General features: G+C 34.3%; 1 protein-coding gene across 12 annotated transcripts in view; it reads right to left on the reverse strand.

Annotated features, from left to right (window-relative positions):
* ROBO2 (roundabout guidance receptor 2) overlaps positions 1–13,348 on the reverse strand; it is a 783,469-nt gene that overhangs the window by 340,870 nt on the left and 429,251 nt on the right. For all 12 annotated transcript variants that reach the window (XM_026700666.2, XM_087937503.1, XM_087937509.1 and 9 more), the window contains exon 2: positions 12,844–13,170. In XM_026700666.2, the coding sequence (XP_026556451.2) occupies positions 12,844–13,170 (327 nt within the window). The remainder of the gene's footprint in view (positions 1–12,843; positions 13,171–13,348) is intronic.

Below are 13,348 nucleotides of genomic sequence, written 5' to 3' on the forward strand. Positions count from 1 at the left end.
ACACTTTCATCAAAGCTTTGAATCTGAACACTGTGTGTTCACAACGCATTGAAAGAATTATTTAACTAACTAAAAGAAAGAAAGAAAAGAAATCCAGCTAAGTATTCTCTGCATATATTCCTGTCCCCTTTACCAGACTGCATAAGATCAATTTCTTCAAGACACTAGTCACTGTCCCTCACAAACAATAGACAAAGCCAGTGGGAGAACCTCAAGTACACATCCAAAGGGAATAAAGAAATATGAGTGTTTGCAAAGCAACAAAATATAAATACTAGTCAGAAAATGGTGTGAGAAAAAGAGTTAAAAGTTGTTTGATTTAATTTGGAGTCCTTTTTGGTAACCCTTGGTGGATTCTCCAAATACTAGGAAATCAGGAAGCAAGAGGAATGACTGGGGGAAGGAAATGGACATACAAATGTAATAATAAATAAAGGAAAGGAACAAGGAAAAAAGAAAAGGGAAAAAACTGTAAGGTAAACTAAATCAAGCTGAAGTTACTTGAAACTATAATAGACTTGGACATTGAAGTAAAACTTTGTTTTAGATTTTATTTAGTGCTGGCATTGCAGATGGTTACTATTAACTCCACCAACTTGGCTACAATATGATTGGTTGTTGCCCTATCATTATTTAGGGGGAGAAATAAACAAAGGTTCATAGACATAGATGATGGAAGAATATCTACTATCATCAATGTACGTTGACAGAATAAAGTAAACACTATCTGCCATCCTGTAATGTGATGTTTCAAACAAACATGCTATACTGTGATAAGCTTGAATCTTAGAAATAACTCAGAAATAGATGGGGACAAGGAATAAAATGGGCTGATAGACTGCTGCAGGAATTTTGCAGACAAAGTACAAAAGACAGCAGAGACTATAAAAGAGTATTTATTTATTTGTATAATGTGGTAATCATCCAACATAAGGATTCTGGGTGGCTTTGAAAAAAAGATACAGTGTAACAAAATAAAAACTTATGCATGGTCTGAAAAAAGGCATATATACCAAATCCATACAACAGGGATTCAACCATCATCCTGTCCCCAAAATCTGGAAGAAGAGCCTGGCTTTAAAACAGACTTCTTACCATCATCAGGATAGAAGCTATGTATACCTCCAGAAGACAGGCATCCCTACAGAGAAAACACACTTCCTGGATCCTTCCACATAACACTATTTCATTGTTGAGACCTGAAGCATATCCATGAAACTGACTATATTAATGGTAGAAGAAGTTGGAAGAGCTCAGTTATTACAGCAAAGACATGGCAGATCACTAATTGATAATAAGTAAGTTTAAAGTTAGCTGAACTGGAATAAGTAAGCCAATCATATATCTCTATTTTTAAAGGAAAACATCAGAAATCACTTTGAAATCTTGAACCTCAGTGACTTGAAACCAGAAGAATAAACTATGAAATTAACTTTAAAAAGTTGCTAAGAATAGATGCAAACACTTCCATTCAATTACCACTTCAAATACTTTATATAATTTGTTCTATTGCTTTATTGGCTAAGTTACCTTTTTCTCATGCACTAATTTCCCCATTTCTCTTTTCAGTTATTGTTTTCATCCAGTTTATTTCTTGTAATAGTAGTTGTTGTTCTTCTTCAATTGTTCCTGTTAATAAAAAGTTCCTTATGCCTCAGTTGGCACTTAACAAAATGTGGAGACAGCCATTATTCTAAGTATCTCTGAAGACATTTTAGAATAATTCATGAATGACCATATATCAAGATAATTTCCCATTAGGGTAAAATGAAACATGGAAGAATCATCACCAATTAAAAACTGAATCAGAACACAAGCAACTTTTTTCAATTTAGACTGTAATATATCATCATATTACTACCATTGATACCAACATTGAAAATAAACAATGACAGCGCCAGGGGAGCAAGTGCTGAGCAGGGTAAGCTAAGCTTTTTCTCTTATTTATGCTTAGTCTCCTATGGCTATGGTCACGTTGCCAAATTCAAAAGCCGATACAAAAATTTATGCCACCAGATAAAGACTGAATGCACCAATTATCACATTAAACAAGAGGAAAACCTTCTATGCACCAATTCCACCCATGCTTTTTACAATTTTGTAAACAACAAACTAAAAGATTCAACGTCCATCCCACCCCGATAGGACCTAATGGTAAAGACTGCAACAATGACACCATTAAAGCCAACCTCTTTAACACATTCTTTGGCTCAGTATTTGTAAACAGCAATGGATCATGCCCAGTATTTCCTAGTCAAACCACAGACAACTACAATGATCTAATACATATCAATTTTACAGAAGACAATGTTGAAAAAGCACTACACAATCTAAAACCATCTCTATCTATTGGACCCAACGGAATATGTGCCTACTTCTTAAAAAGGCTATCCACTGCCATAGCAGAACCTCTAAGCATAATCTTTGAAAAATCTTTCAGGACCAGCTCCTTGCCTAACCTATGGTCACAAGCCACGGTCATCCCCATCTTCAAAAAGGGAGACCCCAGCCTAGTTGAAAATTACAGGCCAATCTCCTTATTCTGCATCACCTGTAAAGTCATGGAATCAATTATTAACCAATCCATTATCCTCTACTTAGAGACAAACAGCCTACTCTCTAATAAACAATTTGGTTTTAGGAAAAAACTATCCTGTAATCTGCAACTCTTACACTGCAAAAACATATGGACTACACAACTCGATCAAGGCAAAATAATAGACACAATCTACATAGACTTCTGTAAAGCCTTTGATTCAGTGGTACACAACAAACTACTCCTAAAACTAAAATCTTATGGTATCTCTGGACAACTGCATAACTGGATAGAAGCATTCCTGTCAAACAGACAACAAATGGGAGTGTCCTATCAAATTCTGTACCTGTCAACAGTGGTGTCCCCCAAGGCAGTGTTCTAGGACCAACTCTCTTCATACTCTACATAAATGACATCTGTGATCATATTAAGAGCAACTGCATTCTCTTTGCTGATGATGTAAAGCTGTTCAATACCACAGGCAATACTGCTACCCTTCAAAAAGATCTTGACTACGTATCAGAGTGGTCAAACAAATGGCAACTTCAAATCTCAACAAATAAATGCTCTGTCTTACAAAAAAAAAATCAGAAAATAAAATACAAGCTGAATAGTCAAGACCTTGTTGAGGATCCAAGCTCTGTAAAGGACCTCTGTAAAGAATCTCTAATGATCTAAGTGCTAGAGCCCACTGTAACTACATAGCCAAAAGGGCATAAAGAGTTGTTAACCTAATCCTGCATAGCTTTTTCTCTGGTAATATCACACTACTAACTAGAGCATACAAAACATTTGCTAGACCAATACTCGAATACAGCTCATCAGTCTGGAACCCACATTACGTTATCTGATATTAGCACAGTTGAGAAAGTCCAGAAATATTTCACAAGAAGCGTTCTCCACTCCTCTACTCACTGTAGAATATCTTATGCCACCAGACTTGAAATTCTAGAACTAGAAAACCTTGAATTACGTTGTCTTTGGTCCGATCTAAGTATGACATATAAAATCTACATTGCAATGACTTACCTGTCAATGAATACTTTAGCTTCAAACATAACAACACAAGAGCACACAACAGATACAAACTCAAGGTTAACCGCACCAAACTTGATTGCAGGAAATACAACTTCAGCAACAGAGTGGTCAATGTCTGGAATACTCTTCCTGACTCTGTGGTTTCTTCCCCAAACCCCAAAAACTTTAACCTTAGACTGTCTACTATTGACCTCATCATTTCCTAAGAGGTCTGTAGGGGGGGTGCATAAGTGCACCAACATGCCTACCATCCCTGTCCTATTGTTTCTTTTATTTATTTATTTTATATAAAACCATTTGCTCTACCAGTAGTGTCTATAGAAGGAGGAATTCTAGCCACTTCTACCTTGTTTCCTTCTATCTTGTTTGACACATACTTTCGAATAAATTGTCATTTAAGCTTAGAATATTTACAACTCATATCAAATATCTTGTATTCCTTACTCAGAAAGCATAAATTATAACTGTAAACAACAAAATTCATCCTAGTTTCTATCCAGAAAGGAAGAAATTGCTGAATAAAAATACTCAGTATTGTTAAAAATACCTTATGTTGAAAAAAGTATTTTAGTAAATGTTAACTTTTAGTTAATATTATTTAGAATGTATTTACATTATTTCCTATGGTTTTCTTTTACTTCTTATATGGAACATTCATTATAAATATAGTTCAAAAGTCAATAATACTTAACAGTTTTCCTAAATTGGGCACAAAGACTAGTTCAGTTCAGAACCATATGCCCATATGATTTTTTTTATTAGAACCAGATATAATAAAAGGTATCACCACTAAGTGATACCTTTTAATAGAATTTATTTACTTCTAAGTATGAACAAGATTATAATATGATATAATCTTACTTGTGTATAGATAAACCACAAAGATGCCAAAATATCAAACAAATGCTACCATCACATTATATGCCTCCAAGCATATAATCTGTGTGGCATTTATGTGTTTTCAAACCTGTGTCATCATTTGTTTCTTTAGCAGATGCCCATGTATACAGGGTTAACAGTAATATTAGCATAGTCATTCATACCCTTCCCTTCCTCTTTCATTGCATTATAATTTAAAAACCAAGTTGTACCCGATTAAATGCATTGTATTCCACATTGCCATTTTTTTCTTCAAAATAAATCCAAAACGAATTTCATTTTACACTGACATTGAGCTGTAAATTCATATACTTCCTTCCTGCAAAAGAAAGGTGATCTTGGTTTGAAAAATGCATTATCTGCTATAGAATGGACTATGAAACTAGGTACATGTATAACAATTAATTTATTTATTGTTTATTTATTTACAAAATTTATTGGTCACCCATCTTACCACATGGTAACTGTGGGAAGCTTACAGTCACACACATACCACACAGACAAATAAATTAATGCCAACCACTAAAATCCAATTACAAATGGGGAGGACAGGGGCAGGATAGGGGGAGATAGGAACTGTTGTTACTTGATCAACCACTTCACTTTGAAGCTTTCCCACTAGGGCTAAATCAAATCCCACAGCTTGCGAAGCAACTTTCTACAAACTGCTGAAACATTTTTATAACTATAATTATTTATTCAAAATATTATACCTTTAACCCTGCAGTTCCAAGATTATTTTCTACTGTCCTGAGTAATGGTGGTAACAGAAGCTCTTGAACTTGTTTGTTCACACTTGTTTAATCCTGTTTCTACATATGCCTCACAATTAGTTGGTCTAAGAAGATGGATGAGAGAGCTAAGGCCACAAGGGGTTGAGGTCATAAAGTCATTTGATCTCATTAACTGCATCACTCACCACACCAGTCACTTCAGATGTCATCTCAACTGAGGATTCTAAGGTAACTGATGAAAAAAAAATAGTTGACAAGGTTCGTTCATCCTATTTTTTATGCCACATATACATAGCAAGAGAGATGTAAACAAAACTATCAATCAGCAAAATTTAAAGATCAAAATCAAAGCTGTTTCTGCTAGTTCTTTAACATAGCATAATCATGCCCCGATAGTGCCTACCTTTCTCTACAGACCCACAAAATTGGGGAACTGCCTTTTTTTCCAATCCAGACTTCCATCCCCTATTCTTCACCCATGATCTAAGCTTTATTCTTTGGTAAGCCGATGATGGAATTATATTTTACAAGTTCAAAACTGGGGTATATAGAGATCTCAAAGACCTTCGAACTTACGGTGATAGAAAAGAGCTAAAAATAAACTTTAAAAAATGGAAAGTTCTTATATTTTTTAAAAGACGGTCTGATAATCCATCAAGCTGTACAATTAAAGACAACACCTCATTCAAATTCTTAAGTATTAATTTTCAGTCATCCACAAGCTGGGATCATCAAATAAGAGAGTTAGCTACAAAAGCTCAAAAGTATCTTTGAAGATAAGCAATCTACCTTTTGACAATTTTGTCCCTGCAGCAATTAAACTATTTAAAGCCAAAGTTCTTGGCCTAGTGGTATGAATCTCAGATATGTTCTTACAAAAATCCTTGATTCCTTGAATAAATACAAACAAAATTCTTAAAATTAATAGCACACATTCCATACTTGAATTCTATTGCTATTACCATATTAATAATTATTAGACTATATATCCTTTGAGGGCCAGGGAAGATTATGTCATCTAAGATTTCGGATGAAACAAATCATTTGGGGAACCTCACTGGTATATCGCATTTAATATGAAATGTATCACCTAAACTGAAGGAAAAAAAATGACTAAAACCTGACATACATTTGACTATCCATACTACTTATTTATGCCTAGAAAAAAACCTGGGTAGAAAAATTTAGTTTCAGAAAAAAACTATCCTGCAATCTGCAACTCTTATACTGCAAACACATATAGACTACACAACTTGATCAGCGCAAAGCAATAGACCCAATCTACATAGACTTCTGTAAAGCCTTTGATTCAGTGGTACACAACAAACTACTCCTAAAACTAAAATCTTATGGTATCTCTGGACAACTGCATAACTGGATAGAAGCATTCCTATCAAACAGACAACAAATGGGAGTGTCCTATCAAATTCTGTACCTGTCAACAGAGGTGTCCCTCAAGGCAGTGTTCTAGGACCGACTATCTTCATAATCTACATAAATGACCTCTGTGATCATATTAAGAGCTGATGATGTAAAGCTATTCAACACCACAGACAATACTGCTATCCTTCAAAAAGATTTTGACTATGTATCAGAATGGTCAAACAAATGGCAACTTCAAATCTCAACAAATAAATGCTCTCTTACATATGGCAAAAAAAAATCAGAAAATAAAATATAAGCTGAATAGTCAAGACCTTGTTGAGGATCCAAGCTCTGTAAAGGACCTCTGTAAAGGATCTCTAATGATCTAAGTGCTAGAGCCCACTGTAACTACATAGCCAAAAGGGCATCAAGAGTTGTTAACCTAATCTTACACAGCTTTTTCTCTGGTAATATTACATTACTAACTAGAGCATACAAAACATTTGCTAGACCAATACTCGAATATAGCTCATCAGTCTGGAACCCACATTACGTATCTGATATTAACACAGTTGAGAAAGTCCAGAAATATTTCACAAGAAGAGTTCTCCACTCCTCTACTCATTGCAGAATAGCTTATGCCACCAGACTTGAAATTCTAGACCTAAAAAACCTTGAATTACGTTGTCTTCGGTCTGATCTAAGTATAGTATATAAAATCATACATTGCAATGTCCTACCTGTCAATGAATACTTCAGCTTCAACCATAACAATAGAAGAACAAACAATAGATACAAACTCAAGGTTAATCGCACCAAACTTGATTGCAGGAAATACGACTTCAACAACAGAGTGGTGAATGTTTGGAATACTCTACCTGACTCTGTGGTTTCTTCCCCAAACCCCAAAAACTTTAACCTTAGACTTTCTACTATTGACCTCACCCCTTTCCTAAGAGGTCTGTAGGGGGCGTGCATAAGCACACCAACGTGCCTACCATCCCTCTCCTATTGTTTCTTTTATTTTTCTTGTATGTATCCATGTATTCATAACTATGTTTTTACTTATACCTATTATCTTGTAAGCAATTGACAAACCAAATAAAATAAAATAAAAATAAATAAAAAAGAAAAGGATAGAAAGTAAAGAGTAATCAAAAAGTGCAAGGAAAGAAAAAAGTTGGGGAAAAATAAAAAGAAGATACAAAGCAGCTTCCAATATTCTTCACAGCAGACAATTTTAATATTCCTGTCTAAAATTTTATCATAATTTTGGTGGGCATGCATTTGGCAAGCTAAGCTTAATTTTCAAGAACAAACTCGCCCTATGCCTGCAAAGTCTTCAATCAGTGCGTGCTACCTGTTCTAACATATCCCAGCAAAATAAAGGCAATGACCTCACAATGTGGTCAATTACGAGTGGTGCAAAAAGACATGGAAAATGCTTGACATCACAAGACAAGATAAAAAGATCCGCACATAGATTAGAGAACAAACGAAAGTATATGATATCATCAAGAGAATAAAAGAAATGAAATGGAAATGGGCTGGTCACATAGCAAGAAGAACTGATGACAGATGGACTAACATAGAATGGATTCCACAAGAGAGACCTAAAACAAGATACACTGACGACATCAGCAAGTATTATGGACCCATTTGGCAAAAGAAAGCTCAGGACAGTTATTGGTTGGAAACTTTAGGAAGAGGACTTCATCCTGGGGTGGATAGATCATGAATGTTCTATAATCTATTATATCTGGTCACCAAAGTCGTAAATCACAAGTTCATTTTTTTATTTTTACACAAAAAGTCTGTATGAAATTTCCAGTTACCAATAAATGTAGAGAGTATCTTTTTTAATCTATCCATCTCAGCAACAACTGTCAATTTCACCAACAGTTCCTTCTGCATATACGTCTTGCCACAGTAATCAATGAATTTCCATTTCATGGAAATAATTTTCCATTGCTTTTTTATCCATTAGTGTGATGAGGAGGGTGGGATACAAAATAAACATAGACACAAAAACCCAGTGAAGCCCCTTTTATTCCTTCACTTTGCTTCCAAGCTCCAAATATCCTTGACAGAAGACAAGAAACTCCCACAAAAGCAGTTACAAGAAGAAGGGGAAAACCAACACAAATCAGGCAAGATAAGGGCTGGAGGAGTCCACAGATAACAGAACACTACTGGGAAGGATGCCAAACGAAGAGCGGAACCACAAACTAGAGATATTTCCACGCTTTGTTTCCAGCTCTCCCCCCCATGCATGTCCATCCTCTTATTCAGTTAATACAGCTGCAGCCCATGAAGAGGATCAAGGCCCTCTCTTCCAGAGTAGACAACGTCTCTCCCTTATCCTCTCCTCCCTTCATGCCCTAGGATGGAGTGGGGATAGGCCTGGGTCCTCCTCTGACTGCTCAGCCGGCCTCTGTCCTTCCCCAGCCACCTCCAAAACCTCTGGAACCACACTTCCACTCCCTGTCCGCTGTTCCTCCTCTCCCTCAGAGTCAATCTCCACCAGGGGCTTGACAATTAGTTCTAAAAGGAAAAGTTCTGGCTTCAACTGAATATTGATCTTTAAACTCATATGCATCAAAGTTTTGTTTGTCTTTTTTACATGTCCAGCAAGCATGATAAACTTGTCTCTTCATGTTGTTCACATTTCCAATATGAAAGGTGAGAAATCAATTTATATCCCACTACTTCTCAAAGGCAGAGATAACGAATATTCAGATTATCAAATAGCTGCACTTATCTCACATACTAACAAAATAATGCTCAATTACTGTTATACAAAGATTTCTAACTATGTATACTACAACAAACTGAGTATAGGGCTTAAAAGCAGGAGTACCAGTTCAACTCATTTGCCTACTGAAGAATTTGTATGGTGACCAATAAGAAACAAACGGAACATTTATCAAAACAATAGATCAAAAGAGAAAAAAGAATGTTCCAAAGATTCATACTGTTCACTTGTTTCTTTGGCTTATATGTAGAAATGCATGTACTGTATATTAATTTCTAGAATAGAAATTTGAATTAATTCTGTAGAACAAAACCGTAGATATGCTAATAAAATCACTCTGAAATTTGGAAGCAAGGAAGAAATCTCTTATTTAAAGTGGGAGGGCAAAATATTAGCATTTTGGAAAACAAATATAAGATTATGTCAACAGGCAATATCAACAGTATGAATAGAGAGGAAGTAGAAGTAATAGAAGTCTATGCTGTCAGCTTCACAACTCACATGGATAGTGATCATACAAATGAAATAAGAAATGACTGCTATTTGGAAAAAAAGTACAGCAATATCACACTGTCATGAAAGTGTACTTTGCAAGGCCATAGTTTTCCCAGTTGCCAAAGCTCAGAATCAATTGTTTCAAATTATGGTACTAGAGTAAATGGCTGAGAATATCTTCAGACACAACACTTTAGATATCAGATGAAGTAAAAGCAAAACACCATCTCGAAGCATTAAAATGAAACAAATGGTTAAATATTTTAGATGCATAAATATGAAGACAAGAATTACTGCACAATATCCTGACAGTTGGAAAAATGAAAGGCAACTGAAAAAAAGCTGACAAGAAGCCTATAAATTATCACTGATGACACAAGCATGAACTTACAAGTAATCAAAAGAACCAGTTACTAACAAACAATCCTGATCAAATGAAACTCAAAAAGAGTTTGCAGAGATTGAACTAAGTAACAGAATTATTTTACAGTATTTGAGGTTGAAAAAAACAAAATGTCTAATGGCTGTTAATATTTAGGATCAAATGAAAGTATAGACACTACCTTTACATGACTATTAAATGAAGTGGAATTATTGTTAATCATGACTTACATAAATAATTTAACATTTTAGAGCTGTTTTGTCCCGTAAAGTTACAGATTTTCTATTCAATATTTATTTATTTCTCTTTGCTCATAGCATCTCATATATCCAAAATGGCAACTAAAAATTAAAGTGACTGAACACAGAACCAACAGGACCTGTCTGAGCTATACAGTGTAAAGTAAAAAGATGATACAAAGAATGTAGCATTATGAACATAATAGCTCTCAAAATCCTTAAAATAGTCATTATTTTTCTTAGGAATGTGCAGAAAGTGATATCAACTAAAACCAGTTTCTTAGGGCCCAGAAGTGTGACACAAAGACAGGGTATAAGGAAACTAATAGGGCGGATAGGGTGACATAGACAGGTGGCAGGATTTGGAGTCAATCTTTTACCTTACTGGAGATCAGGATGGGAGGGAGCAAGCCTACAATAGCATAGATTAGGCTGGGTCCTTGGCTGGTAAAATTCACTTAACATTAGCAATTAGCATTGCTAAGATTGTGGTCTCTAAGCCATGTCATCACATGTCATCTTGCTTTATGACTGCATCCCTTAGTGATCAAAATTTTGGTCCCAATTGTGGTAGTTGAAGACTATATGTAATGCAATTCTGAATGCAGCTTTGCAATGGAATACAATGTGAATCTTTGGGCCTGGGCTGTTTACAAGATTTGTTTCTTTTAAAAAAAATCAGATATAAAATTGTTTACATTCCAAATATGAAAAAAAAATGTACTTTTAAAGAAAATAATTGTGATTTGCGTTGAACTTGGTTAGATACAATTTGTATTATTTAGATACATGTTAGAAACTAATCCTCATTATAAACTAGGTGGATGTGAAACTAAGTTAGAGGTACTGGGTTAAAATACTTGGTTTATATTTTAGAATCATTGCTAAATTCTCAAATAATTCTTACAAATAAAAATGTTAAATATACTTCAGGTTTTAAAGAAATAATTGAAATGTTACTATTGCAAATAATAAACAAATAATAAGACCACAAAAAATACAAAAATATTTTGGAATATGTTAACTAAAGTACTACTTTCAATTTCTGATTTCAATCTAGCTTCTGTTTTCTAAGTTAATAATTAGAATACAATCACTATTTTTGTCAACATCTCTTTCCTATTCTGGAAAAGGTTAATAAATTGGAAACACACCACGCACATACACACACGTGTGTGTGTGTGTGTGTATACATATAAATATACATACATATACATACACACAGAAAGACATATATATATATATATACATATACATATACATATATATATATATACATATACATATATATACATATACATATACATATATATACATATATATACATATATATACATATATATACATGTATATATATATATATATATATATATATATATATATATATATATATATATATATATATATACATACACATACATACATACATACATACACATAGCTAGTTAATAAATGATCTGGTTTATTTAAACTAAAGGGTACAGTAAAAATGATCAGTTTCTTCATGACTTCTGACCTCTGAACTACAACCTCCTTGCAGCTAAAACATTCAACACCTCATTTAATCTTTTCTCACTAGAATAGCATAGTACTGAAAAAGAAAAGGAAAAAAAATAATCTCAGGACTTCATCAATTTTTCATGAATTTTCATTTAGACCACAGCCTCTCTTGCAGTGGTCAATAGATCAAGCTGCTATCTCAAATTTAACAGCTGGGGCTACAGCTGCTATCTTTGGTGCTACAACCAACTCTGCCTAGATCAGAATCAATGTCAGCCAGATTAGGACTTGTCTCTAGTCTTTCAAAGCAGAGACCTGATACATGAAATTCAAATTCAGTCTTGGTATCTTTCTCAATATATGTTTTATGATCATTTCACTTGTATTTAGCAATTTACATTTGCATAAAAAGAGATCTAGTCCTGTTAAGATAACAAAGTATTCATAGCCCATTGTTACAGAAGCAAATGCTATAATTTCTGAAAACTGTATCTGTAATTTCTGTAAACTGTATCTTGGTATTATTTCATTTCTACAAATGAACATTAACTACACTTGTAAAAAAAGTAAGATTATTACAAGGATATTTGATTTATTAATACAAATAGTTTATAATTATGAATAGTTTGTACCTTATTTGAAGAGTTAAGGTGACATTAAAAGCATAAAAACAGTAATAATCCCCACTAGCAAAATAGAATGAAATAGGTATCTTAGCATAAGTGCTTATGCATGACTACAGCATTAACAAACTTATATCAATGAACAAAACAATAAGCATACTTTCCTTTAATGGTCCCATAAACATTATGGATAACATTAATAAAGTTAGGAATGCATAGTGGAAAGTATGCATTTCTCCACTATGATGCAGTAACTGCAAAATACTTTATGTCTGGATGTTGTTTAGAATTACTTACATGCTACTTCCAGCGAAGCATTACGACTCACAGCTTCCCCCAGATAGTTCCTGGCAACACAAACATAACTTCCTTCATCTGGTTTACTTCTGCGTCCATGTACAATTCTTAGGAAAAATAAAGATCCACTAGGAAGCAACATGCGATGTGAACGGGGGTCATCTTTGTCAGTCTCCACACGCTCTCCATCTTTGTACCACTCAATAATGGGAGTGGGTCTTCCTTCAGCCTTGCAGTTCAAAGTTGTAGGCTCTCCTTTAGAAACAATAACATCAGATGGATGCTCTACTATTCGTGGAGGAAAGTCTTCCTGGCGAAGACGAGATCCTAATGACAAAGAAAAAATAATTAGTAACCCATAAGATCCTAAAGACAAAGAAAAAATAATCATTTTTAAAACTCATAATTTTCATAAATGAAAGTCATAGACATTCTGTATGTAAGCATGTCTCACAGAATTCACCAAAGATTAATTCTGAATGAATTCATACAACACACATGTGAA

This window comes from Pseudonaja textilis, chromosome 7 (genome assembly GCF_049901715.1).
Source record: "Pseudonaja textilis isolate UNSWEBS1 chromosome 7, rPseTex1.2, whole genome shotgun sequence".
Classification (NCBI taxonomy): Eukaryota; Metazoa; Chordata; class Lepidosauria; order Squamata; family Elapidae; genus Pseudonaja; species Pseudonaja textilis.